Raw genomic sequence first — 24,671 nt, forward strand, 5'->3', positions numbered from 1 at the left:
ATGTGTATGAACTAAAGCCATTAATGTCAAAAGTATGATTTCTTCTCCCCATCACATTACTGTACATATAGCAATGTGGTTTGTACTACAGGGTGGGCCATTTATATGGATACACCTAAATAAACCAGGAATGGTTGGTGAGATCAACTTCCTGTTTGTGACACATTAGTATATGGGAGGGGGAAAACTTTTCAAGATGGGTGATGATCATGGCGGCCATTTTGAAGTCGGCCATTTTGGATCCAACTTTATTTTTTCCAATGGGAGGAGGGTCATGTGACACAAACTTATTGAGAATTTCACAAGAAAAACAATGGTGTGCCTGGTTTTAAGGTAACTTTATTCTTTCATGAGCTATTTACAAGTTTCTCTTTGTTTACAGCCATTGACATGTCGCAGAGGTTAACACGTGAGGAGCGGATAGAAATTGTGTTGATGTCTGGTGAATGCAGTACCCGGGTCATTGCAGCAGATTTCAATGCAAGACACCCTACGCAAGAAAACTGTCACCATTCCCATGTTATTTAGGTGTATCCGTATAAATGGCTCACCCAAAAAAGTTTGCCTCATCACTGAACATAATGTTCTGTGTAAACTGCGGGTCCTGCTCCAATTTTTGTTTTTCCCATTCTGCAAATTCAGCGCGTCGATCTGCTGAATGCATATAGAGAAAAGCCCATTTTACAGAAATAGGAATCAAATCAAGTATGCTTTTAGATACAGTATTTATTTAGTTGTTTGTGTGTTTAAGGTAAAAACTGTAAAACTGCCAAAACGTAAATCATTCCTTCTGAGTCAGGTTGCTTTTACACTGCACTTTGTCCCACATTTAGTGGTCCCATTGGGGCTTACATCCGAACCGCCCACAAAATGGGATTTGTGGATATGCGCCAATGACTATAATGCTGACAGTCAATATGTGTTCTGTTGTGCATAATTTTCAGTCATATATGCTTACTTAAGGTATACACTCATATGCAGTCTACTATGCACACTTATACACCAGTTGGCGTATAAGCCTGAAAATGATGCACCACAGAGCACACGTTGACTGTCGACATCATTATAGTTGGCCTCATTGGTGCATACACCCAAATCCCGTCTTCCACGAGGGTTCAGACATAAGCCCTGAAGAACGCAGTGTGAAGGGGCTCTGAGATGTGTCACTGACAAATGAAATACAAAAAGTGTAAATAGAATAGGAAACACTGCACAGAATACTTGCTACAATGCAAATTACTAGGATTTGCAATAACATCATTATCAATAAAGTCTCATCAATTCCGAAGGCACGGAGGGCCAAGCTAAATCTCCACTGACCAGTAAAAAATACGCCATGATTTACCATCATTAGAATGCTTCTTATAAATGGGGCAAGCATATACAGTACAAATAGTGGAGAGTGAACAAATCTTATAAGCTTATGGTAGTTCACAGATGCATCTCGGAATTTTAAAGGGATTTTACAAAGATTGAAAATGATCCCCTGTCTACGAATAGGTAATAAACTACCGTGAGTCTGACCACTGTGACCTGACAATCTGGAGAATGGGAACTACTTGGTTTTCGCCAGCAGTCCAATAGACAATGAATGAGGCTTGACATCCGCTCCATTCATTCTCTGGATTGGTGGGGGTCCCAGTGGTTGGACTACACTGGTAAGATCATTTTCAATATTGGTTAAACCATGCTCAATTTCACCATTTTAATTTTCCAACATAGTAATAGCTAGAATAAAGTTGTTTATTATGGATTTTACTACACAGCACATGAGGACATATGCCCAGACACGCTGGCATCCAGCCAATACAAAGTAAATAAAGTAAGTACCGTAAATGGTTGTTTCCTGTGAACACTAGCAGTTTACAGTAACAATGTATATGTGCTTGGCGGATAACACTCAACTATACATGTGAAATATAACTAGTACTTGGAGAACACCGCTGCCTCAAGCACACGGGTGCAAAATGGCATTGCTGTGTATTGACACCTATAGATTTCTCTGTTGTCCTACTGTACGTCTATATGCCTCTGATGTCTCATTTCATATGAAGAAATGCAGGGTTTTTCTGTCTGATTCTTCTGGGAGAAAATGATTCTGTAGTAAAGCACTATATGGTGACAGCCTCATAGTAAGAAGCTACAGGGACATTATGTGCCCATGTACACACAGATCCGCTATTGGCACACATACAATAAAGAAAACAGATGTGGCCGCTGGTCAAGGGTCCTGCAAATCTTTTTGATCATCTCCACTTTGAATGTTATTATTAAAGAAGTCCCTGTTCCCGCCTCCTATTGAATTGAACAGGATCAGCTGCAGCCTGGACTACTTCTCGTTCGACGTGTCTGAATGCGGAGACAGTGACACCAGGGCTGATTGGGCACCAGGGTCACATGTCACAACAATCGCACGATAGCCCTGGGACTGCGAGTGCTGACACCGCTGGAATGGCGCCAGCATGGGAGGTGAGTATAGTTTTTCTTTTAATTTATTGTGGCTACACATTGAGATCAAGAAGGGGTTGCCAAGTAGTAGACAACCCCTTCAAGGTCTTGGGAGATTGTGGGATTTTCTCATATATCTAATATATAAAGCCCCGTGCTTTCCAATTCACCAAACAATTTTGCCCCTATCTACATAATGGGGAAAAATGAAAGGAAAAGTGTAGGAGGCAAATTGACAGCTGCCAGATGTGAACAAGGGGGACTTAAAGAATGAGAGCGATGGCGCCAAAGAGTATATACTGTACAGTTGCTAAGGTGGGGCCCCGACATGGGATACTCACCACACATGGGGATATGAACACACACAAAATGCGCCACACACTACCACGTGCTTGAACACATATTACCCTCAGAACACATTTCATCACACATACACCAACCTCGCCACATAAAAGTCGAAACACAAAAGTCGCCACTCAAAACTCGCCACGCGTAGAACTCGCCACATGCAAAAACTAGGCTCTTGCAAAACTCGCCACAAGTGCAAAACTCACCTCATGGAAAACTCGCCATACGCAAAACTTGCACACGCGGAAAAATTGGCACATGCACAAAAGTTGCAACACATGCAAAAGTTGCCTCACACAAAACTTGCACATACTCAAAAGGCACCACACATAAAACTCGCCACGCGCAAAACTCGCCATGCGCAAAACTTGCTGCACACAACTTGCTACACTAACCTGTCACATGCAACTCGACACACAAAAAGTTGCTACACGCATGTTGCCACACAAAACTCATCTCACAAAAGTCGATACATGCATGTCGCCACATGCAACTCAACACATACAACTTGACAAACGAAACTTGCCCTAAAACACACACAAGTCTGGTATTATCCTTCAAAAATAAAAATCTGATTAATAAGCAGACAAACTACAACAAATGTACCATATAGGAAATACGGCAGCTGTCAGTCACATGACCTGTCTATTATGTGTATGTGTGAGCTAATATATACTGCCAGGGGGAGGGCTTCCTGTTAGCTGGGGATTTATCAGGCTGCCAATTTAGCTTACAAATACTGAGGTAAAAATACTGAGCAAATAACGTGTGAACGAGGTCTAATACAGGAGGAGATGACACACAGGTATATACTATATACAGGGGAGATGACACACAGATATATACTATATACAGGAGAGATGACACACAGGTATATACTATATAGAGAAGGAGATGACATACAGGTACATACAGGTCCTTCTCAAAAAATTAGCATATAGTGTTAAATTTCATTATTTACCATAATGTAATGATTACAATTAAACTTTCATATATTATAGATTCATTATCCACCAACTGAAATTTGTCAGGTCTTTTATTGTTTTAATACTGATGATTTTGGCATACAACTCCTGATAACCCAAAAAACCTGTCTCAATAAATTAGCATATTTCACCCATCCAATCAAATAAAAGTGTTTTTTAATAACAAACAAAAAAACCAACAAATAATAATGTTCAGTTATGCACTCAATACTTGGTCGGGAATCCTTTGGCAGAAATGACTGCTTCAATGCGGCGTGGCATGGAGGCAATCAGCCTGTGACACTGCTGAGATGTTATGGAGGCCCAGGATGCTTCAATAGCGGCCTTAAGCTCATCCAGAGTGTTGGGTCTTGCGTCTCTCAACTTTCTCTTCACAATATCCCACAGATTCTCTATGGGGTTCAGGTCAGGAGAGTTGGCAGGCCAATTGAGCACAGTAATACCATGGTCAGTAAACCATTTACCAGTGGTTTTGGCACTGTGAGCAGCTGCCAGGTCGTGCTGAAAAATGAAATCTTCATCTCCATAAAGCATTTCAGCCGATGGAAGCATGAAGTGCTCCAAAATCTCCTGATAGCTAGCTGCATTGACCCTGCCCTTGATGAAACACAGTGGACCAACACCAGCAGCTGACATGGCACCCCACACCATCACTGACTGTGGGTACTTGACACTGGACTTCAGGCATTTTGGCATTTCCTTCTCCCCAGTCTTCCTCCAGACTCTGGCACCTTGATTTCCGAATGACATGCAAAATTTGCTTTCATCAGAAAAAAGTACTTGGGACCACTTAGCAACAGTCCAGTGCTGCTTCTCGGTAGCTCAAAAGTGGCTTTACCTGGGGAATGCGGCACCTGTAGCCCATTTCCTGCACACGCCTGTGCACGGTGGCTCTGGATGTTTCCACACCAGACTCAGTCCACTGCTTCCTCAGGTTCCCCAAGGTCTGGAATCGGTCCTTCTCCACAATCTTCCTCAGGGTCCGGTCTCCTCTTCTCGTTGTACAGCGTTTTCTGCCACATTGTTTCCTTCCAACAGACTTACCATTGAGGTGCCTTGATACAGCACTCTGGGAACAGCCTATTTGTTGAGAAATTTCTTTCTGGGTCTTACCCTCTTGCTTGAGGGTGTCAATGATGGCCTTCTTGACATCTGTCAGGTCGCTAGTCTTACCCATGATGGGGGTTTTGAGTAATGAACCAGGCAGGGAGTTTATAAAAGCCTCAGGTATCTTTTGCATGTGTTTAGAGTTAATTAGTTGATTCAGAAGATTAGGGTAATAGGTCGTTTAGAGAACCTTTTCTTGATATGCTAATTTATTGAGACAGGTTTTTTGGGTTATCAGGAGTTGTATGCCAAAATCATCAGTATTAAAACAATAAAAGACCTGACAAATTTCAGTTGGTGGATAATGAATCTATAATATATGAAAGTTTAATTGTAATCATTACATTATGGTAAATAATGAAATTTAACACTATATGCTAATTTTTTGAGAAGGACCTGTATATATACAGGAGGAGATGACATACAGGTATAAACTATATACAGGAGGAGATGACACACAGATATATACTATATACAGGGGAGATGACACACAGGTATATACTATATACAGGAGGAGATGACATACAGGTATATGCTATATATAGAAGGAGATGACATTCAGGTATATACTATATATAGGGGAGAGGACACACAGCTGGTAAATACTATATACAGGGGAGATGACATACAGGTATATACTATATACAGGAGATGACATACAGATGTATACTATATATAAGGGAGATGACAAACATGTATATACTGAGGTGATGAGGTGAAAATGAGAGGTGTGAGGTGAAAATGAAAAGGTGTGAGTGCAAAATGAGAGGAGTGAGGAAAAATAGTGAAGTGATCAGAAAATGACAGATGTGAGGTTGAAATGACAAGTGTAAGGCTGGGTTCCCATTGCGTTATGGGACCGCGTTTAAACAGACAGCGTTGCACGGCGAAATTAACGCCGTGCAACGCGGCCGTTAACGCGCCCATTCACGCTAATGGGAACGCGCTACACTAGCGCGTGCCATGTTCGGCATGCGCTAGCGACGCGCCGGAGATTCCTGGCGCGCTGCGGACGCTGCTTGCAGCGTCCGAGGCGCGCCCCCGGTCCGTTCCCCGCTCTCGCAGATCGGAGATCTGCGAGAGCGGGGACGTTACCGCGACCCCGAACGCAGCCCCATAAAAAACATTGCGTTAGCGCAATCCGCTAGCGCTAAACGGATTGCACTAACGCAATGTGACCCTAGCCTTAGGGGGGAATGAGAGGAGTGAGGGAGAAAATGAGAGATGTGAGGGAGAAAATGAGAGATGTGAGGGGGAAAATGAAAGATGTGATTGGGAAAATGAGAGGCGTGATGGGAAAATAAGAGAAGTGAGGTGCTATAACTAACCACAGATATTTACTATGCCCAGGCAATGCCGGGCTCTTCAGCTAGTTAAGAATAAATCTGAAAGTTAGCAGTATTTAAGCTTTCCATTTTTACTTACATCATCCTGAACATTCAGGTCGCACCCAGCTTTTAGCAGGATCTGCACCACATTAACATGTCCTTTATTAGCTGCCAGGTGTAAGGGTGTGCGCCCATGCTGTAGAAAGAAAGCGAAAAAACTGAAAGTGAGAAGATCACCCAAACAAGAATTCTAGATAAAATAATTATACACTTATTCGACTTTTCTAATATTTAACTGCAGGAATATTGAGCTTTTAAGTGTACAAAAACCTTATTAAAAATTGAGAGTTAGATTCGCGTACCATCTTGGCAGAAACACTGTTTACTTCTTAGCAGACGGCATTAAGATATTTCTGGACCTGAGCATTTAGCTGATGACTATTACTAATCCTCCTTTACATTAAGCGACTGCATAGAGAACATATTATATTCATATTCATGTCTTTTGTCCTGTATAAATTGCTCCATTACAATGGTAGCATCCTTAGGATTAGACGGCTTCCCTCCCGACCCAAGCGTGACAGCTTTATATACAGGTGTGCGAAAAAGTATTCAGCCCCTTCCTGATTTCTAATACTTCTGCATGTTTATCACACTTACAGTAAATGTTTCAGGTCACCAAACTTAAATATTAGACAAAGATAACACAAGTAAACACAAAATGCAGTTTTTAAATGAAGGTCTTTATTATTAAGGGAAAAAGAAATCCAAACCTACAGGGCCCTGTGTAAAAACTAAACTGCTATGGTGAAGCATTTATCATCTGCAACATATACAGTAAGTAGTTTATGAAAACCAGACATATGTCCCTCGTGTAATAAATACATGCTATAACTGAAAGGGAAATAGACTTCTCATTAAAAGTTGAAAAAAGGCTGCAGAACCACTTGGTTTCAAGTTTATTTTCCAGATTTCAAGGTTATTTCGTGCAGCCAGAAATTTGCATTTCTCCAAATTGTAGGCGGCGGGGATACCGCCGGAAAACCTGCCAACACCATGCTGGTAGTACTTCCTTTCCCACACTTCCCGTGATATGTTGCAATATCCTCAGGAGCGCTACTAGAAGTGTTTGTAATCGGACTCAACTTCTGCAGTACTGCTCTCCTCTCCCACACTGCTAGAAAGGAGAGCTGAAAGCTGTCAGTTAATCACGCTCAGTTCTGCTGTGCTCCAGCACCCCATCACTCTGCAGTGAGGAGAGCAGACTGTTTGCTATATGCTCTTCTTTCTCCAGGGTGCTGCTGCCTGCTAATGATTGCTCAGCATTAGCAGGAGGAGGAAGTACACAACTCCAAGAAATAGTCTTCTGGTCATGCCCACTTGGACTTAAAACAATTGACTATTTAGGTGCCAAACACTTTGTTTGCCAATATCTCCACAATGGTGAGGCACATTTTTTTTTTAAACTTTTCTGTAGCATCTATTATATCATGTGTCTAGATCAACCTGAAACACTTGTGGTGAAAGGTCCTCTTCATTGCTGCCTCGCTCTGGGCAAGCGAGAGTTGTTAACCAGAATTGGAGAAAATCCCCAAGATGCAACTTGATGAAACGTAACAGTGCACTGAGACCTTGGCCATGCCAAGGGTGTAGCAAAGCCCCCTTATTTGTATTTAAATTAAAAGTTAAATGCCTTACATCACTGTATAACAAGTTGACTATTCATTTCAGGGGTGACATGCTCTCTTTAAATTAAATAAGTTGTTTGAAAGCATAGTTCTCTTTGCAGATAAATCCTATATAGAAAAGAAATACCAACATGTAACTACCAATATTCACTATGAATATCAAATCCAATATATTAACCCAAAAGAAATCTTCCTAAAAAGGTATCCAATAATTATTACTTTATTTATATAAAAGATGACTGCACAAAACATTGTTAAAAACAAGAGACTTTATTTAACCCCTTAATGACAGCCAATACGTCTTTTAACTGACCTGAGATATAATAGAATAGCCTCCCCATACAGGTGACAATCCAGCAGCTGTCGGCTGTACACTATAGCTGACAACTTGCTGTATCAGCCACGATCAGTGTTTGCACCGTCCAAATCTGTTTAACCCCTTAGATGCTGCTGTAAATAGTGACTACATCATTATAAATGGATAACATAGTATGGGGGCTTCCTCTTTATCCCAATTGGTGCCCTCAGATCATGATTGTGTGGTCTTGATGTTTGCCATGGCAATTCACGACCAAATAGCGGCCTTAGAGTCTGACGGCTGTAGTAATCTGTTCAGAAGTTAGAAGCATTTAGGTGGTAAAAATACACATTTTCATTTCTGTCATACCACTTTGCATTAATTCCTGTAAAGCACCTGAAGGGTTAATAAACTAGCTGACTGCAGTTTTCAATATGTCAGGGGGTGCTGTTTTTAAAATGGTATCACTTGTGGGGGTTTCACTATATATAGGACCCCCAAATTCACTTCAAACATGGATAAGTCCCTATAAAAATAAATTTAGTAAATTTCCTTGAAAAAATGAAAAATTGCTGCAACATTTTTAAACCTCCTAAAATGCTAACAAAGTAAAATAACATTTTATAAATGGTGCTGATGTAAAGTCGACATGTGGGAAATGTTATTTATTAATGGTTTGCTGTGGTATGACCAGCTGGATTAAAGGGATAATCATTAAAATTTTGAAAATTGCTAATTTTTTAACATTTTTCTCAAATTTTTGATATTTGTTATAATTAAACACAAAACATATTGACCTAAATTTACCATTAACATAAAGTATAATGTGTCACGAAAAAATAGTCTCAAAATCACTGGGATTTGTTGAAGCGTTGCAGATTTATTACCACATAAAGTGACACTGGTCAGATTTAAAAAATTTGGCTCAGTCACTAAGGGGTTAAAACAATTTAAAAACAAAAATGAAACAATAAAAAAATATATTCATCATATTCCAATGTCTGTGCAGGGCAGGGTACGACAAACTGATTGGTAAAAATTAATTGATAAAAAAAAATAAACAAAATATGTAATTAATAGTGGTACTCAATTCAAATATTATTATTATTACTATTAAAACAATATCAAGTGAATCAAATTAATCATATATATGTGTATATATTAACTGATCATTATGAAAATTAAATAAAAATCAATAGATGTGTTCATAAAAAATCCCCATAATCACAATCCATAAAGTGCATACCACAAAAGAAATATATAAATATATGTTTATTAAGAGCAACTGAAATATCAAATGAAAAGTTATATAACCAAAACCAAGTGGCAAAAATAAGAAAAGAATAATAATCAAGTAAAATGTGAATGCCAATCAATCAACATATAAGGTAAATACCACCAATACTGACATACCTCTGTCTCTGCACACAGCACTCCTCTTTGCAGCTAGTCTAAGTCTTTACCTAGATCAAACTGTTCTCTGTGTGTTCTCGGATTATACACAGAGCTCCATCAACTACGTCCTAAAAATGAATTGTAAGAGAATAAAAGTCCCCAATTGTCATCTCTGTCCTTCAGTGATGGATAGTGAAGTTAAAAAAAAAACAACAAATTTTAAAATATATTCTAGCTTTTAAAAATAGCTCGAATAAAAAAGAAAAATATTTCCTTTACTATTCTAGGGCCCAGTATCTTTCCGCTCTGCCCAACATTCAGTTAAAAAACTCATTCTGTGCTTTTCCTTGAATTCTGGTCTTACCAAATGCAAACACACACTATAGCATTGGAGGCACCAGCAAAAGTCATGAGGCACAAGATGCACCGAGAAGTGCAGGTGCTTCTCACAAAATTACAATATCATCAAAAAGTTAATTTATTTCAGTTCTTCAATACAAAAAGCGAAACTCATTTATTATATAGAGTAATTACAAACAGAGTGATCTATTTCAAGTGTTTATTTCTGTTAAAGGGAATCTGTCACCCCAAAAATGGCCTATAAACTAAGGCCACCGGCATCACGGGCTTATCTACAGCATTCTGTAATGCTGTAGATAAGCCCCCGATGTATCCTGAAAGATGAGAAAAAGAGCTTAGATTATACTCACCCAGGGGCGATCCCGATGCGGTCCGATGGGCGTCGTGGTCCGGGGCCTCCCATCTTCTTATGATCGCGTCCTCTTCTTGTCAGAGAGGCCCAGCGCCTGCGCACTGCAGTACTTTGCTCTGCCCTCAACAGGGAAGACAAAGTATGCCTGCGCAGGAGCCATGGCAGGAAGTAAAGAAGAGGACGTCATCGTATGAAGATCCGGACCCGGACCGCCCCTGGATGAGTATAATATGATGTGTTTTTCTTATCTTTCAGGATACATAGGGGCTTATCTACAGCATTACAGAATGCTGTAGATAAGTCCCTGATGCCGGTGGCCTTAGTTTAAAGGCAATTTTTGGGGTGACAGATTCCCTTTAATGTTGATGATTATGGCTTGCAGGCAATGAAAACACAAAAGTCATTATCTTAGTAAATTAGAATAATTAACAAAAAAACACCTCCAAAGGCTTCCTAAAGTGTTTAAAAAAAGTCCCTTAGTCTGTTTCAATAGGCTCCACAATCATAGGGAAGAATGCCGACATGACAGATGTCCAGAAGGCAGTCATTGACACACTCCACAAGGAGGGTAAGCCACAAAAGGTCATTGGTAAAGAAGCTGGCTGTTCACAGAGTGCTGTATCCAAGCATATTAATGGAAAGTTGAGTGGAAGGAAAAAGCGTGGTAGAAAAAGGTGCACAAGCAACTGGGATAACCGCAGCTTTGAAAGGATTGTTAAGAAAAGGCAATTCAAAGATATGGGGGAGATTCACAAGGAGTGGACTGCTGCTGGAGCCATTGCTTCAAGAGCCACCACACACAGACAAATTGAGGACATGGGCTACCAGTGTCACATTCCTTGTGTCCAAGCCAGTCATGACCAATAGACAATGCCAGAAGCGTCTTACCTGGGCCAAGGACAACAAGAACTTGACTGTTGCTCAGTGGTCCAAGGTGTTGTTTTCAGATGAAATTTAATTTGGAAATCAATGACCCAGAGTCTGGAGGAGGAGTAGAGAGGCACACAATCCTAGCTGCTTGAGGTCTGGTGTAAAGTTTCCACAATCTGTGATGCTTTGGGGAGCCATGTCATCTGCTGGTGTAGGTCTACTGTGTTTTACAAAGACCAAAGTCAGCGCAGCCATCCACCAGGAAATTTTAGAGCACTTCATGCTTCCCTCTGTTGACAAGCTTTTTGGAGATGGAAATTTCATTCACCAGTAGGACATGGCACCTGTCCACACTGCCATAAGAAGGGCTGTGGAGTCAGAGTCGTGGACTCGGAGCCCATTTTGGTGGAGTTGGTGTCATGGAAATTGAGGAGTCGGAGGTTTGGCTTACAGAGTCCACTGCCCTGGCCATAAAGGCTTGGACAGCAAACATGCCTGACCTTAACCCCATAGATTGGTATTGTCAAGAGGAAGATGAGAGACGCCAGACCAAAAAATGCAGATGAGCTGAAGGCTGCTATCAAAGCAATCTGGGCTTCCACAACACCTCAGCAGTGCTGCAGGCTGATCGCCTCCATGCCACGCCGCATTGATGCAGTAATTGATGCAAAAGGAGCCCCAACCAAATATTGAGTGCATTAACTGAACACACATTTCAGTAGGCCAACATTTTGGACTTTAAAATCATTTTTCAAGCTGGTGTTAAAAGTATTCTAATTTAATGAGATAATGACTTAAGGGTTTTTATTGGCTGTAAGCCATAATCCTTAACATTAAAAGAAATAAACACCTGAAATAGATCACTCTGTAAGGGTGGTTTCACACTTGCGTTTTTGTCTGCAGCGGTTTTTTTTTTCAAAAAAAGCATGCGTTTTTTTTTCCTATATTTAACATTGAAAACGCATGCGTTTTTGTGTGTACGCGTTTGGTCGCGTTTTGAAACGCATGCGTTTTTTTACTGCATGCGTTCATTTTCAGAAATGCAACCTGTAGTATTTTTGAGAGGCGTTTTTTGGAACAAAAAAAACGCATGCGTTTTCATGCGTTTTTTTTGGGTCAAAAAATACATTGGAGTCAATGGGGACGCATGCGTTTTTTTGTGCATGCGTTTTTTTTGCGTTAAAAACGCATGCGTTTTTCTATTAAAAAACCAGAAAACACACTGATATGCCACCCCCCAACATAAAGGTGATAAAGGGATCCTAACCCTACCCCTAACCCTACCCCTAACCCTACCCCTAACCCTAAGGGATCCTAACCCTAACCCTACCCCTAACCCTAAGGGTTCCTAACCATAACCATACCCCTAACCCTAAGGGATCCTAACCCTAACCCTTTTAGGGTTAGGGTTAGGATCCCTTAGGGTTAGGGTTAAGGGTAGGGTTAGGATCCCTTAGGGTTAGGGTTAGGATCCCTTAGGGTTAGAGGTAGGGTTAGGGGTAGGGTTAGGATCCCTTAGGGTTAGGGTTAGCGGTAGGGTTAGGGTTAGGATCCCTTTAGGGTTAGGGTTATGATCCCTACCCCTAACCCTACCCCTAACCCTAACTATTTCTGTTTATAGTGGGTTTTTTACTTTATTTTGATGATTGGCAGCTGTCACACATTTCTCAGCATGCGTTTAAAAAACGCAAACGCATGAAAAAACGCATGTAAACGCGTCAAAACGCCGCGTTTTTTTCACCACATGCAAAAACGCATGCGTCAAAAAAACGCAGCGTTTGCACGCGTTTACATGCGTTTTTTCACCATGCGTTTTTTTGCGTTTTTTACCGCAAAAACGCACCCAAAAAAACGCAAATGTGAAACCAGCCTAAGGATTCTATATAAAATATGAGTTTCACTTTTTGTATTGAAGAACTGAAATAAATAAACTTTTTGAAGACATTCTAATTTAGTGAGAAGCACTTGTACACTTTAGATACTTTAAAACAATGCAGAAAATAATGGTGACCCCCTCGGAACACAATTGGTTAGCAGGTAGTTATCGTGTTCACCTTACTATCTAACAAATTTTGGTTTCAGATTACAATCACAAATCTAAATGTGACCTTTTGCCGAGTGTCAAATAATTGACATAACCACAGCAGGGAACATTTCCTGTTCACTGCACCTGGAAAGCATCCAGGCCTAGGTCTCGGGTAACACAGTTACAATTAGGATCGTACTGTCTCTAGGCAACAGAGAAAAGGTAGACTGTCAAATGACTCACCGCCATGAGCAGCTGATCTTGTAGATATTTGCTCTGACAGGTTTCTCAGTAAAAGGGCATTTATTAACAAAAAAAAAAATCAGTTTTACAAACCATTCTAGATACAGTGGGTACACAAAGTATTCAGACCCCTTTACATTTTTCACTCTTTTTCATTGCAACCATTTGTTAATTTCAAAAAAGTTCATTTATTTTCTTATTAATGTACACTCTGCACCACATCTTGACTTGAAACAAACAGAAATGTAGAAATTATTGCAAATTTATTAAAAAAAGAAAAACTGAAATATCACATGGTTGTAAGTATTCAGACCCTTTGCTCAGACACTCATATTTAAGTCACATGCTGTCCATTTCTTTGTGATCCTCCTTGAAATGGTTCTGTTCCTTTATTGGAGTTCAGCTTTGTTGAATTAAACTGATAGGACTTGATTTGGAAAGGCACACACACCTGTCTATATAAGACCTCACAGCTGACAGTGCATGTCAGACCAAATGAGAATCATGAGGTCAAAGGAACTGGCCAAGGAGCTCAGAGACAGAATTGTGGCAAGGCACAGATCTGGCCTAGGCTACAAAATAATTTCTGCAGTACTCAAGGTTCCTAAGAGCAGAATGGCCTTCATAATCCTTAAATGAAAGAAGTTTGGGACCACCAGAAGTCTTCCTAGACCTGGCCGTCTAGCCAAACTGAGCAATCGTGGGAGAAAGGCCTTGGTGAGAGAGGTAAAGAAGAACCCCAAGATCACTGTGGCTGAGCTCCAGAGATATAGTAGGGAGATGGGAGAAAGTTCCACAAAGTCAACTATCACTGCAGCCCTTCCACATGTCAGGTCTTCTTGGTAATAATTCTAAGTGGTATGTGTGGAGAAAACCAGGCACTGCTCATCACCTACCCAATACAATCCCAACAGTGAAACATGGCGGTGGTAGCATCATGCTATGGAGGTGTTTTTCAGCTGCAGGTTACAGGGTGACTGGTTGCCATCGAAGGAAACATGAATGTGGCCAAGTACAGATATATCCTGGATGAAAACCTCTTCCAGAGTGCTCTGGACCTGAAACTTGGCCGAAGGTTCACCTTCCAACAAGACAATGACCCTAAGCACACAGCTAAAATAACAAAGGAGTAGCTTCAGAACAACTCTGTGACCATTCTTGACTGGCCCAGCCAGAGCCCTGACCTAAACCCAATTTAGCATCTCTGGAGAGACCTGAAAATGGCTGTCCACCAACATTCACCATCCAACCTGACGGAATTAGAGAGGATCAGCATGGAAGAATGGCAGAGGATCCCCAAATCCAGGTATGAAAAACTTGTTGCATCATTCCCAAGAAGACTCATGGCTGTACTAGCTCAATGAGTGTTTCTACTCAATACTGAGCAAAGGGTCTGAATACTTATAACTATGAGATATTTTCAGGTTTCAGTCAAGATGGGGTGCAGAGTGTACATTAATGAATTTACCAAATGGCTGCAATGAAATAAAGAGTGAAAAATTGAAAGGGGTCTGAATACTTTCCGTACCCACTGTATATCAAAAGCAATAAGCCAACAACAACATCTAGTTTAACCCCTTCATGACCTCGGGATTTTTTCATTTTTCCATGCTCGTTTTTCGCTCCCCTCATTCCCAGAGCCATAACTTTTTTATTTTTCAATTAATATGGCCATGTGAGGGCTTATTTTTTGCGGGACGAGTTGTACTTTTGAACGACATCATTGGTTTTACCATGTCGTGTACTAGAAAATGGGAACAAAAATTCCAAGTGCCGTGAAATTGCAAAGAATGTGCAATCCCATACTTGTTTTTTGTTTGGCTTTTTTACTAGGTTCACTAAATGCTAAAACTGACCTGCCATTATCCAGGTCATTACGAGTTCATAGACACCAAACATGTCTAGGTTATTTTTTATCTAAGTGGTAAAAAAAATATTCCAAACTTTGCTAAAAAAAAAAAAAAATTGAGCCATTTTCCGATACAAGTAGCATCTCCATTTTTTGTGATCTGGGGTCAGGTGAGGGCTTATTTTTTGCATGCCGAGCTGACATTTTTAATGATACCATTTTGGTGCAGATACGTTCTTTTGATCGCCCATTACTGCATTACGCGGCGACCAAAAAAACGTAATTCTGGCGTTTCAAATTTTTTTCTCGCTACACCATTTAGCGATCAGGTTAATCCTTTTTCTTTTATTGATAGATCGGGTGATTCTAAACGCGGCAATACCAAATATGTGTAGGTTTGATTTTTTTTTTATTATTGTTTTATTTTGAATGGGGCAAAAGGGGGGTGATTTAAACTTTTTTTATTTTTTTCATATTTTTTTAAACATTTTTTTTTACTTTTGCCATACTTCAATAGCCTCCATGGAAGGCTAGAAGCTGGCACAACTCGATTGGCTCTGCTACATGGGAGCGATCATCAAATCGCTCCTATGTAGCTGAATTACAGGCTTGCTATGAGCACCGACTACAGGGTGGCGCTCACAGCAAAACGGCATCAGTAACCATAGAGGTCTCAAGGAGACCTCTGGTTACTATGCTGACGCATCGCTAAACTCCGATCAAGTGACGGGGGTCTGCGATGCGCTCATTTCCGGACCGATGGCCGGAAGTGCAGGTTAAATGTCGCTGTCAGCGTTTGACAGCGGCATTTAACTAGTTAATAGTGGTGGGTGGATCGCGATTCCACCCGTCGCTATTGCGGGCACATGTCAGCTGTTCAAAACAGCTGACATGTCCCGGCTTTGATGCGGGCTCACCGCCGGAGCAGGCATCAAAGCAGGGGATCTGACCTTGGAATCGCCGGACGCTACACATAGGGCCCTGTGATTTACCTTGCGGCGACGGAGCATCACCGCAAGGTAAACAGACATGCTGCGTTCTGAAAAGACGCGCCGCATGTCTGGAAACGCAGGGCCGCCAGATGCATGTTCGCACGCATAGTGGAGACGAGATTTCATAAAATTGTGGGCACATGTCAGCAGTTCAAAACACCTGACATGTCCCAGCTTTGATGCGGGCTCACCGCCGGAGCAGGCATAAAAGCAGGGGATCTGACCTCGGACGTACTCTCCCTTCCGAGGTCAGAAAGAGGTTAAGAGCTTGTGCTCTCCAACGTAAAAAATAGGTCCAAGAAAAATATTGCAGCATGCACGAGTTGAATCCGACTATAGGATCGCATTCTGCCATTCATGTCTATGGGTCCATGGAAATAAATCAGATTGCATTCAGATGACATCATGGAGAAGATGGAGATTTGTTTTATTCTCATCTGAGAAAATCGGATTATACTATCATCAAACTGAGTAATTAGTATAAGGGTGCGTGTCCACGGTCCGTAATGACGGCGCTTTGGAAGAAGCAGAAAACCTGCTCCGCCCAGAGCGTCACCCCCTTCCGTATGCGCGGTGATTCCGGATGTGTTCATTGCACGCATCTGGAATCGCCGCACGCTATACATAGGGCCCTGTGATTTACCTTGCGGCGACGGAGCATCGCCACAAGGTAAACAGACATGCTGCGTTCTGAAAAGACGCGGCGCATGTCTGGAAACGTAGGGCCGCCGGATGCATGTTCGCACGCATAGTGGAGACGGGATTTCATAAAATCTCCTCCACTATGCTGTAACATCTGGACGCTGCGGGTTGAACGCTGCGGCTGTATGCAGCGTTCAATCCGCAGCTAATCTGGATGTAATCCGGCACGTGGAAACATACCCTAACTGGCCCGATTTTCTCAGATGAGAGAATCAACGCTTGTGTGACCCCAGCCTAATCCTAATGTATAGATCTGCGTGCAAGATAGTGCATAAAAATGGAAAATGGTAAATTCTATAAAGTTACTGGAATGTGATAGCACTGCACTTTAGTAAATGATATTAGTATACCGGTATGTATCCTATTCTAAACATAGTCATTGTGTAATCTTGCCAACTTTTAGGCCACGTTCACATGTTGTAAAAAAAAAAATCCTCTGTGGATTTTATCATTGCGAATTTCACAACACTCTATAATGAAGCCGTGAATTAAGTGAAATCCGCAAAGAAAATCCACAAAAGAATGAATTTACTGGTACTGCACTGTAAATTGCTGTGCATGAGAGGTGTGGAATCTGTAAGGAGATGCCATTTTTTTCAGGCCACGCATCCACCATGCTTCTGTCATCTCTTTCACCTCCCTTGGATATAAACCCAGATTTGCTAACCCTTATAGGAGTTCTCCTGTTTCCTAGTATATTTTTATTTATTTTACTTGCTTTTATAGCACCATTCATTTCCCCAGCACCTTAAAGACACTATATTATGGAATAATTGTACTCATTGGGGCTCACTATGTCTTTGGAGTGTGGGAGAAAACCAGAGTGCTTGGAGGAAACCCACGCAAACACGGAGAGAACATACAAACTCCTTGCAGAAGTTGTCATTGGTGGGATTTAAACTCAAGACTCCAGAGCTGCAAAGTTTAAGTGCTAACCACTGAGCCTCCGGGCTACCCTAGATGGTAATTATGGGTAATTTAAAAGAAAAGCATACATTTAAGATGGACAATGCTGCTGTCAGCGAAAAACAGTTGGCTGGGGAGAATACCAGATACAGAGGTATTGTAAGTTGCATGGTAGTATTTGGTCACTGGTGAGGACTCCGGAATCCCCATAGATTGGCTAGCAAACTTTCAAGACATTCTAATCTAATGGATTTCATTCTAAAATAACAGTTGATGACAGTAACCCTCCTAAAAAAAATAGTTCCAACTACTTCCCCAGCTATTAAAATACTCATTACTGATGCCACCAGGGCATTCAGTCTGGGTTTCCTGCTGATTTGGTCATTGTTCCCTTTTGGTCAGTGCTGTCTTTTAGGTGTTCCATGTTGGTCAGTTTTAACCTATAAATACATACAAACAGATGTGTATAACGACATCTCAGAGTATTCTAAGACTCCCAACAACCGGTACTTCATCATATCCAGACCTAGATTGTTAACCTTGTCAGGGCTTCTAAATTTACGTGTGTTGCAGTGATCAGTAAAAGTTGCCTGTTTGGGTCAGATGGAAAAGAGAAGGAAAGAGAACATCCACAATCAGACACATGTAATAACAACATGACACCGGTAATTGCTGGATTTATAAAGGAGCTGTCACATCTTCTGACATGTTGCTCTAGTAAATCCTTCTATCGTCCATGACATCTATACTTGGCACTGTTGTGATGTTCTTTCATCATTCCGCCGGTATAAATAAGGCCTGGCCTACATATCACATAGACTTTCTGTACGGCAAAAAGAGCCCTTCTGCATTGAGAGATAAGCAGCACCAATGATGACGCACATATCTGACGAGATACGGCATAATCAGTAGGTATAATACATATATCCTACTATAGTGACCAATACCTTTTTAATGTTTTTAATTATGGTGCTAAAGCTGCAGAACAAAGCCAAACGTTATGCAATGAAGAACGGAGGCCAAGTTTCCTTCCAGGCACCGCCCGCCCCGGAGCCTGGAAGAACAGATTAGCATAAAGGATTAAAAGAGGAATTCTGAAGAACAAGACCTCAGATATCAGGCATACAAGTATGACTATTTATAGATAAAAAATACCCAGAAATACTAATAAAAACCAGCACTGTCAAAAACAGGCATAAAACATACTCCAATAAGGATATAAACATAAAAGAGAAAGGAGTACCAGACCACCCGTAAATAAAATCTAATATTTATTGGTAATAAATCTAAAAATATGTAACATATACTATAGTACAGAATAGTATCAAAAAAATGTATATTCTCATGGACAAACACATAAAATTGTGAAGGACACAAACAAAAGCCAACCACATTACATAGTGTACACAGGACCCTACACATCTGGTATTACATATAGCAGCATCTAACACTAGTTAAAAGGAAAGATCCAGGGAAAAACCGCATAGATCACCACAATTGTGGCCCAAAACTAAGTATCCCAGACTCAGTGTGATGTGTGCCAATCAAATGTACAGATATCTCACCCAGATAGATCCGTGTGTGTGGTCAGACGTAGCCCCTGTGACCACACACACGGATCTATCTGGGTGAGATATCTGTACATTTGATTGGCACACATCACACTGAGTCTGGGATACTTAGTTTTGGGCCACAATTGTGGTGATCTATGCGGTTTTTCCCTGGATCTTTCCTTTTAACTAGTGTTAGATGCTGCTATATGTAATACCAGATAAGTATGACTATTTTAAGTATTTTAGTACCTGTAAGCCCATATTAATGGCTTAGAAAGGAATATCCACCGCACTCTCAAAGTTGATACGTTCAAGATACTTTATTGATTGGTACAAATCAAAGAAGCATGCACCAGTTGACAATAGAGTAGCGACAAAATAAGCAAGATATTTCGACCCGTCTCACCCATATTAATAGCTTAGGTACAACCAAGGTGGTGACAGATTCCCTAACGATTATGTCTTCTGTCTGTGACTCCGCCACAATAGTCTGCATGGCGATAATACTCAGCAGACCTGGACTGTGACCTCTATATGGTAATAGTATGGAGGTATTATTTATTTTATTAGTTCATGTATAATTATTATTATTTATTTATATAGCACCATTGATTCCATGGTGCTGTACATGAGAAGGGTTTACATACAAATTAAGTGATATACTTAAAGTAAACAAACTAACAATGACAGACTGGTACAGAGGGGCGAGGACCCTGCCCTTGCGGGCTTACATTCTATAGGATGGTGGGGACGGAGACAATAGGTTGGGGGTTGTAAGAGCTCTGATGTTGGTGAGGCGGTAGCTTCGGTAGTGGTGAGGAGGCAAAAGGGTCAGTGCAGGCTGTAGGCTTTCCTGAAGAGATGAGTTTTCAAGTTCTGTCTGAAGGATCTGAATGTGGTTGATAGTCAGACGAGTTGGGGCAAAGAATTCCAGAGTATAATAGTAATTTACAACTGACCCTAGCAAAAAAGCAAGTGTTCATCAGCCTCAGTCCTTATTAGCTGTTTCTATGTTTAACTTTTATTTTTCTTCTTGTGCTGCTTGGCTGGTTATATATCTAACTAGATGGTGGCCCGATTCTAACGCATCGGGTATTCTAGAATATGTATGTAGTTTATTTATGAAGTTTTCAGAATAATGCAATTTATACACAGGATTCGGCCGGCCAGACGCGACCAATTAGCGAAGCGTGGTTCAAATTCCACGCCAATTTGGGGGCGGACTGCGACTGTCGCTGATTGTTCGCGGCCGGGCGTAACCAATCAGTGAAGCCAGGGCCGGCTCCAGGTTTTTGAGGGCCCCGGGCGAAAGAGTCTCAGTAGGCCCCACTCTTTAATACATACCACGATTCATGATGCACAGATACAGCAGAGAAATATAGCACAGCCAAGTAGCGCATAACACAGCCCAGGTAGTATATAGCACAGCCACGTAGTATAAAACACAGCCCATGTAGCATATAGTACAGCCCACGTAGTATATAGCACAGCCACGTAGTATATAGCACAGCCAAGTAGCGTATAACACAGCCCACGTAGTATATAACACAGCCACGTAGTATATAGTACAGCCAAGTAGTATATTGCCCAGCCACGTAGTATATAGCACAGACACGTAGTATATAGCACAGCCACGTAGTATATTGCCCAGCCACGTAGTATATTGCCCAGCCACGTAGTATATAGCACAGCCCACGTAGTAAATAGCACAGACACGTAGTATATTGCTCAGCCACGTAGTATATTGCCCAGCCACGTAGTATATTGCCCAGCCACGTAGTATATTGCCCAGCCACGTAGTATATTGCCCAGCCACGTAATATATAGCACAGCCAGGTAATATATTGCACAGCCAAGTAATATATTGCACAGCCACGTAGCATATAGCAGAGACATAGTATATAACACAGCCCATGCAGTATATAACCCAGGCCACATAGTATAGAGCACAGTAATGTAGTATATTGCCCAGCCACGTAATATATACAACAGCCACGTAGTATATAGCACAGCCCACATAGTATATAGCATAGAGATGTAGTGTATAACACAGCCCATGTAGTATATAGCAATGTGGGCACCATATCCCTGTTAAAAAAAGAATTAAAATAAAAAATAGTTATATACTCACCTTCCGTCGGCCCCCGGATCCAACCCAGGCGTTTACTGATGCTCCTCGCGATGCTCCGATCCCAAGAATGCACTGCGGTCTCGCGAGATGATGACATAGCGGTCTTGCATGTAGAAAAGCCGCGGAGACACCATCACGTGTTTCTCAATGCAAGCAATAAATAGCCAGGTCTTTCACCGGGAAGGAACAACCACGGGAAGGGGAGCATCCAAAAAGGAAAACCACCTATGCCAAAACATGGTATCCATCCACAGACAGCTGTTTCGGGGTATTTGCCCCTCATCAGTGTGGAGTAGGAAACTGGCTATTAGAAGCAGTGCCTAGTAAAAGGACTAGAAACTTCCTGAGGTCATTCATCCTTATGTTTGTAGGGGTCTTGCGAGCCCGCTACGTCATCATCTCGCGAGACCGCAATGCATGGACCGGACTGTCGCGAGGAGCGGGAAAGGCCTGGGCTGGATTCGGGGGCCGACAGAAGGTATTTAGTTTTTATTTTTTTTAATTATTTTTAACATAAGCAGCATCAATAGTAAAAAGTTGGTCACACAGGGTTAATAGCAGCGTTAACGGAGTGCGTTGCACTGTGGCATAACGAGGTCCGTTAACGCTGCCATTAGCCCTGTGGGAGCGCTGACTGGAGGGGAGTATGGAGCGGGCACTGACGGCAGGGCAGTAGGGAGCGGTCATTTCGCGGCCACACTGTGCCCTTCGCTGATTGGTCGTGGCCGTTTGACCGCGACCAATCAGCGACTTGGGATTTCCGTGACAGACAGAAAGACAGACAGAAAGACAGACAGAAAGACGGAAGTGACCCTTAGACAATTATATAGTAGATTGCTTAATGACCTACAATATAGATTTTCAAGATGGGTCGCTAACGAAAGTATGGAGCCAGCTCAGGAGCTCAGCCTGCTTCATACCAGGCACACACAGCTAGCACACTGCCTGTGATTTCAGTGTCCAGAACTTGCTCCGATAGCTGCAGCTTAACCATTTAATGGACACACTGTTGAGGAGAGCCATAAGATCAAATACTTAATTAACCCCAAGACATAAGAGATTGAGAGAAGTGACCCATAACGTGTATTGTTTGATCTTACATAAGTTTTTTAGATGAAAGTAAGACACTAAAGATGGCTGCCATTTCCTGTATCAGAGAGCCATGTGGCTGCCTGGCTGGTATCCAAGATGACGCCCACTCTGGTCACCTCATGGATCCACCCACAGTGACGCCCACCTTGATGACCTCATGGACCAACCCACCCTGATGACCTCATGGATCCACCCATGGACTTGCTCATTGCCCAACCCACTAACCAATGGAATGCATCTGATCACTCCCATTTTAGAGCTAACCGAGCCCCCTTACAGGGGATATGTAACCATGTGTTCTGACTGAATAAAGTCTCTTTTTCCCTTGCAGGTGGGCCATAGATTGATCATGGAGAGTTTACATATGACTGTGTGTTGTTATATGTTTATTTCTTTGGTGCGCACCTGATCAATATCCATTAGGCCAGGAGTAGGCAACTTAAGTGAAGTGAACATTTTATTAAATTGTTCAACCTAACAATTTGGCTGCCCAACGTGGGGCCAGCAGAGGAAGAGCCCTGAACCCTGAGGACCGGCGACTGGAACGGCAGAACGCGCTGAATACCCCGAATGTGGAGACTGATCACCTCCTTATCAGAACACGGTAAGTCTGCTGATTATTTATAATCTGTAGTCTTTACCTGTGTCCTTCGGGGTATCCTGTGCAGATTGCCTGACCGTGTCCGGTCTTCATGGTATCTGTAAGACGGCAGAAGGGTCTCTCCGCTGCTGGTCATTTAATTGCAAGAACCGTCACATGTTTTAGTTGCCTACTGCGTGTTATGTGTTGTGAGGAGGGGAGATGACTGGTAGTTAAAACAGGAAAAGCAAGTTTTTTTAGAGAAGGAAAAGCAAGTGTTAGAACAGGAAAAGCAAGTTTTTAGAAAAGAAAAGCAAGCAAGTGTAAGAAAAAAAATATATATTTTTGTCTGTGGTACAGTACATGGTTGTCGCCTGTGATAAGATTTTCAGTTCTGTATAAGAGAGACTAGGACCTTGAGTGATTGACTCGGCCTAGGGGGGCCCGGTAAAACTTGGAGTGAGATGACTCAGTTCGGTGCCTAATAAATTGTGTAGCGGCTCATTAAAACTTGGAGTGAGATGACTCAGTTCGAGCCAAATAAATAAATTTATAGTTTTTTTGCCCCGTGGCATCGAGTGAGTTGACTCTGCACGGGGACTGGTAAGTTAGGGAGCAGTTTTTTTGCCCCGTGGCATCGAGTGAGTTGACTCTGCACGGGGACTGGTAAGTTAGGGAGCAATTTGACTAAGTAAGGAATAATTGGTTTGTAAAGTACGGAACACGGAAGTCAGACAGGGACCACGTGACAAGAAAGAATAGGAACGGAGTACTGCAGACTCAGTTATCTTTAGAATCTCAGGCTTGAGTCATCTCCCCCGTCTTATTGTTTGTTTGGTGTTTGTTATCTTGATAGAGATATAGATATCTATAGAAAGATGGAGAAATTAATGCAGTTCTGCCGTATTGGCACTAAGCCAAATTCAGATGGCAAGATAGACTCGTGCACATTAGTAGCGACTCGTGAAGGGAAGAGTCATGTTAAACAATGTAAAAAGCTTATGAAGTTGTGTGGAATGCCAGAAGGGGAAGGTTACAGCCCCTGGAGTGGAAGATTGTCTTGAAAGAAAGAAAGGGTATCCTAGAAGATAATGGATTGTTGTCTGCTTAAGACATGGGAGAGAGTCTCTGAAAGTCTGTATAGAGAAAATTGGGTAGAAGAGGAAAGGAATAAAAAGGGCAGAGTTTTGAATTATGTGTATTACAAAAATATATCCTGTGAGCGGCCACCACCTTATAATGGTGGCCCAGAGCCGTGTGCTAACCCTGGCAGCGGCCATTTTGTGAATGGTAAATTTGTTAATGCTGGTAGCATCCATTTTGTGGATGGTAAATTTGTTAATGCTGGTAGCATCCATTTTGTGGATGGTAAATTTGTTAATGCTGGTAGCATCCATTTTGTGGATGGTAAATTTGT

The 24,671-nt window shown here is 41.7% G+C and overlaps 1 protein-coding gene across 4 annotated transcripts in view; it reads right to left on the reverse strand.

The window, feature by feature from the left end:
- The window catches only part of ANKRD6 (ankyrin repeat domain 6), a 330,735-nt gene that overhangs the window by 74,076 nt on the left and 231,988 nt on the right, over window positions 1–24,671 (reverse strand). For all 4 annotated transcript variants that reach the window (XM_069726362.1, XM_069726363.1, XM_069726364.1 and 1 more), the window contains one exon: window positions 6,315–6,413. In XM_069726362.1, the coding sequence (XP_069582463.1) occupies window positions 6,315–6,413 (99 nt within the window). The remainder of the gene's footprint in view (window positions 1–6,314; window positions 6,414–24,671) is intronic.

The sequence above is a fragment of the Ranitomeya imitator genome, chromosome 5, assembly GCF_032444005.1.
Source record: "Ranitomeya imitator isolate aRanImi1 chromosome 5, aRanImi1.pri, whole genome shotgun sequence".
Lineage (NCBI taxonomy): Eukaryota > Metazoa > Chordata > Amphibia > Anura > Dendrobatidae > Ranitomeya > Ranitomeya imitator.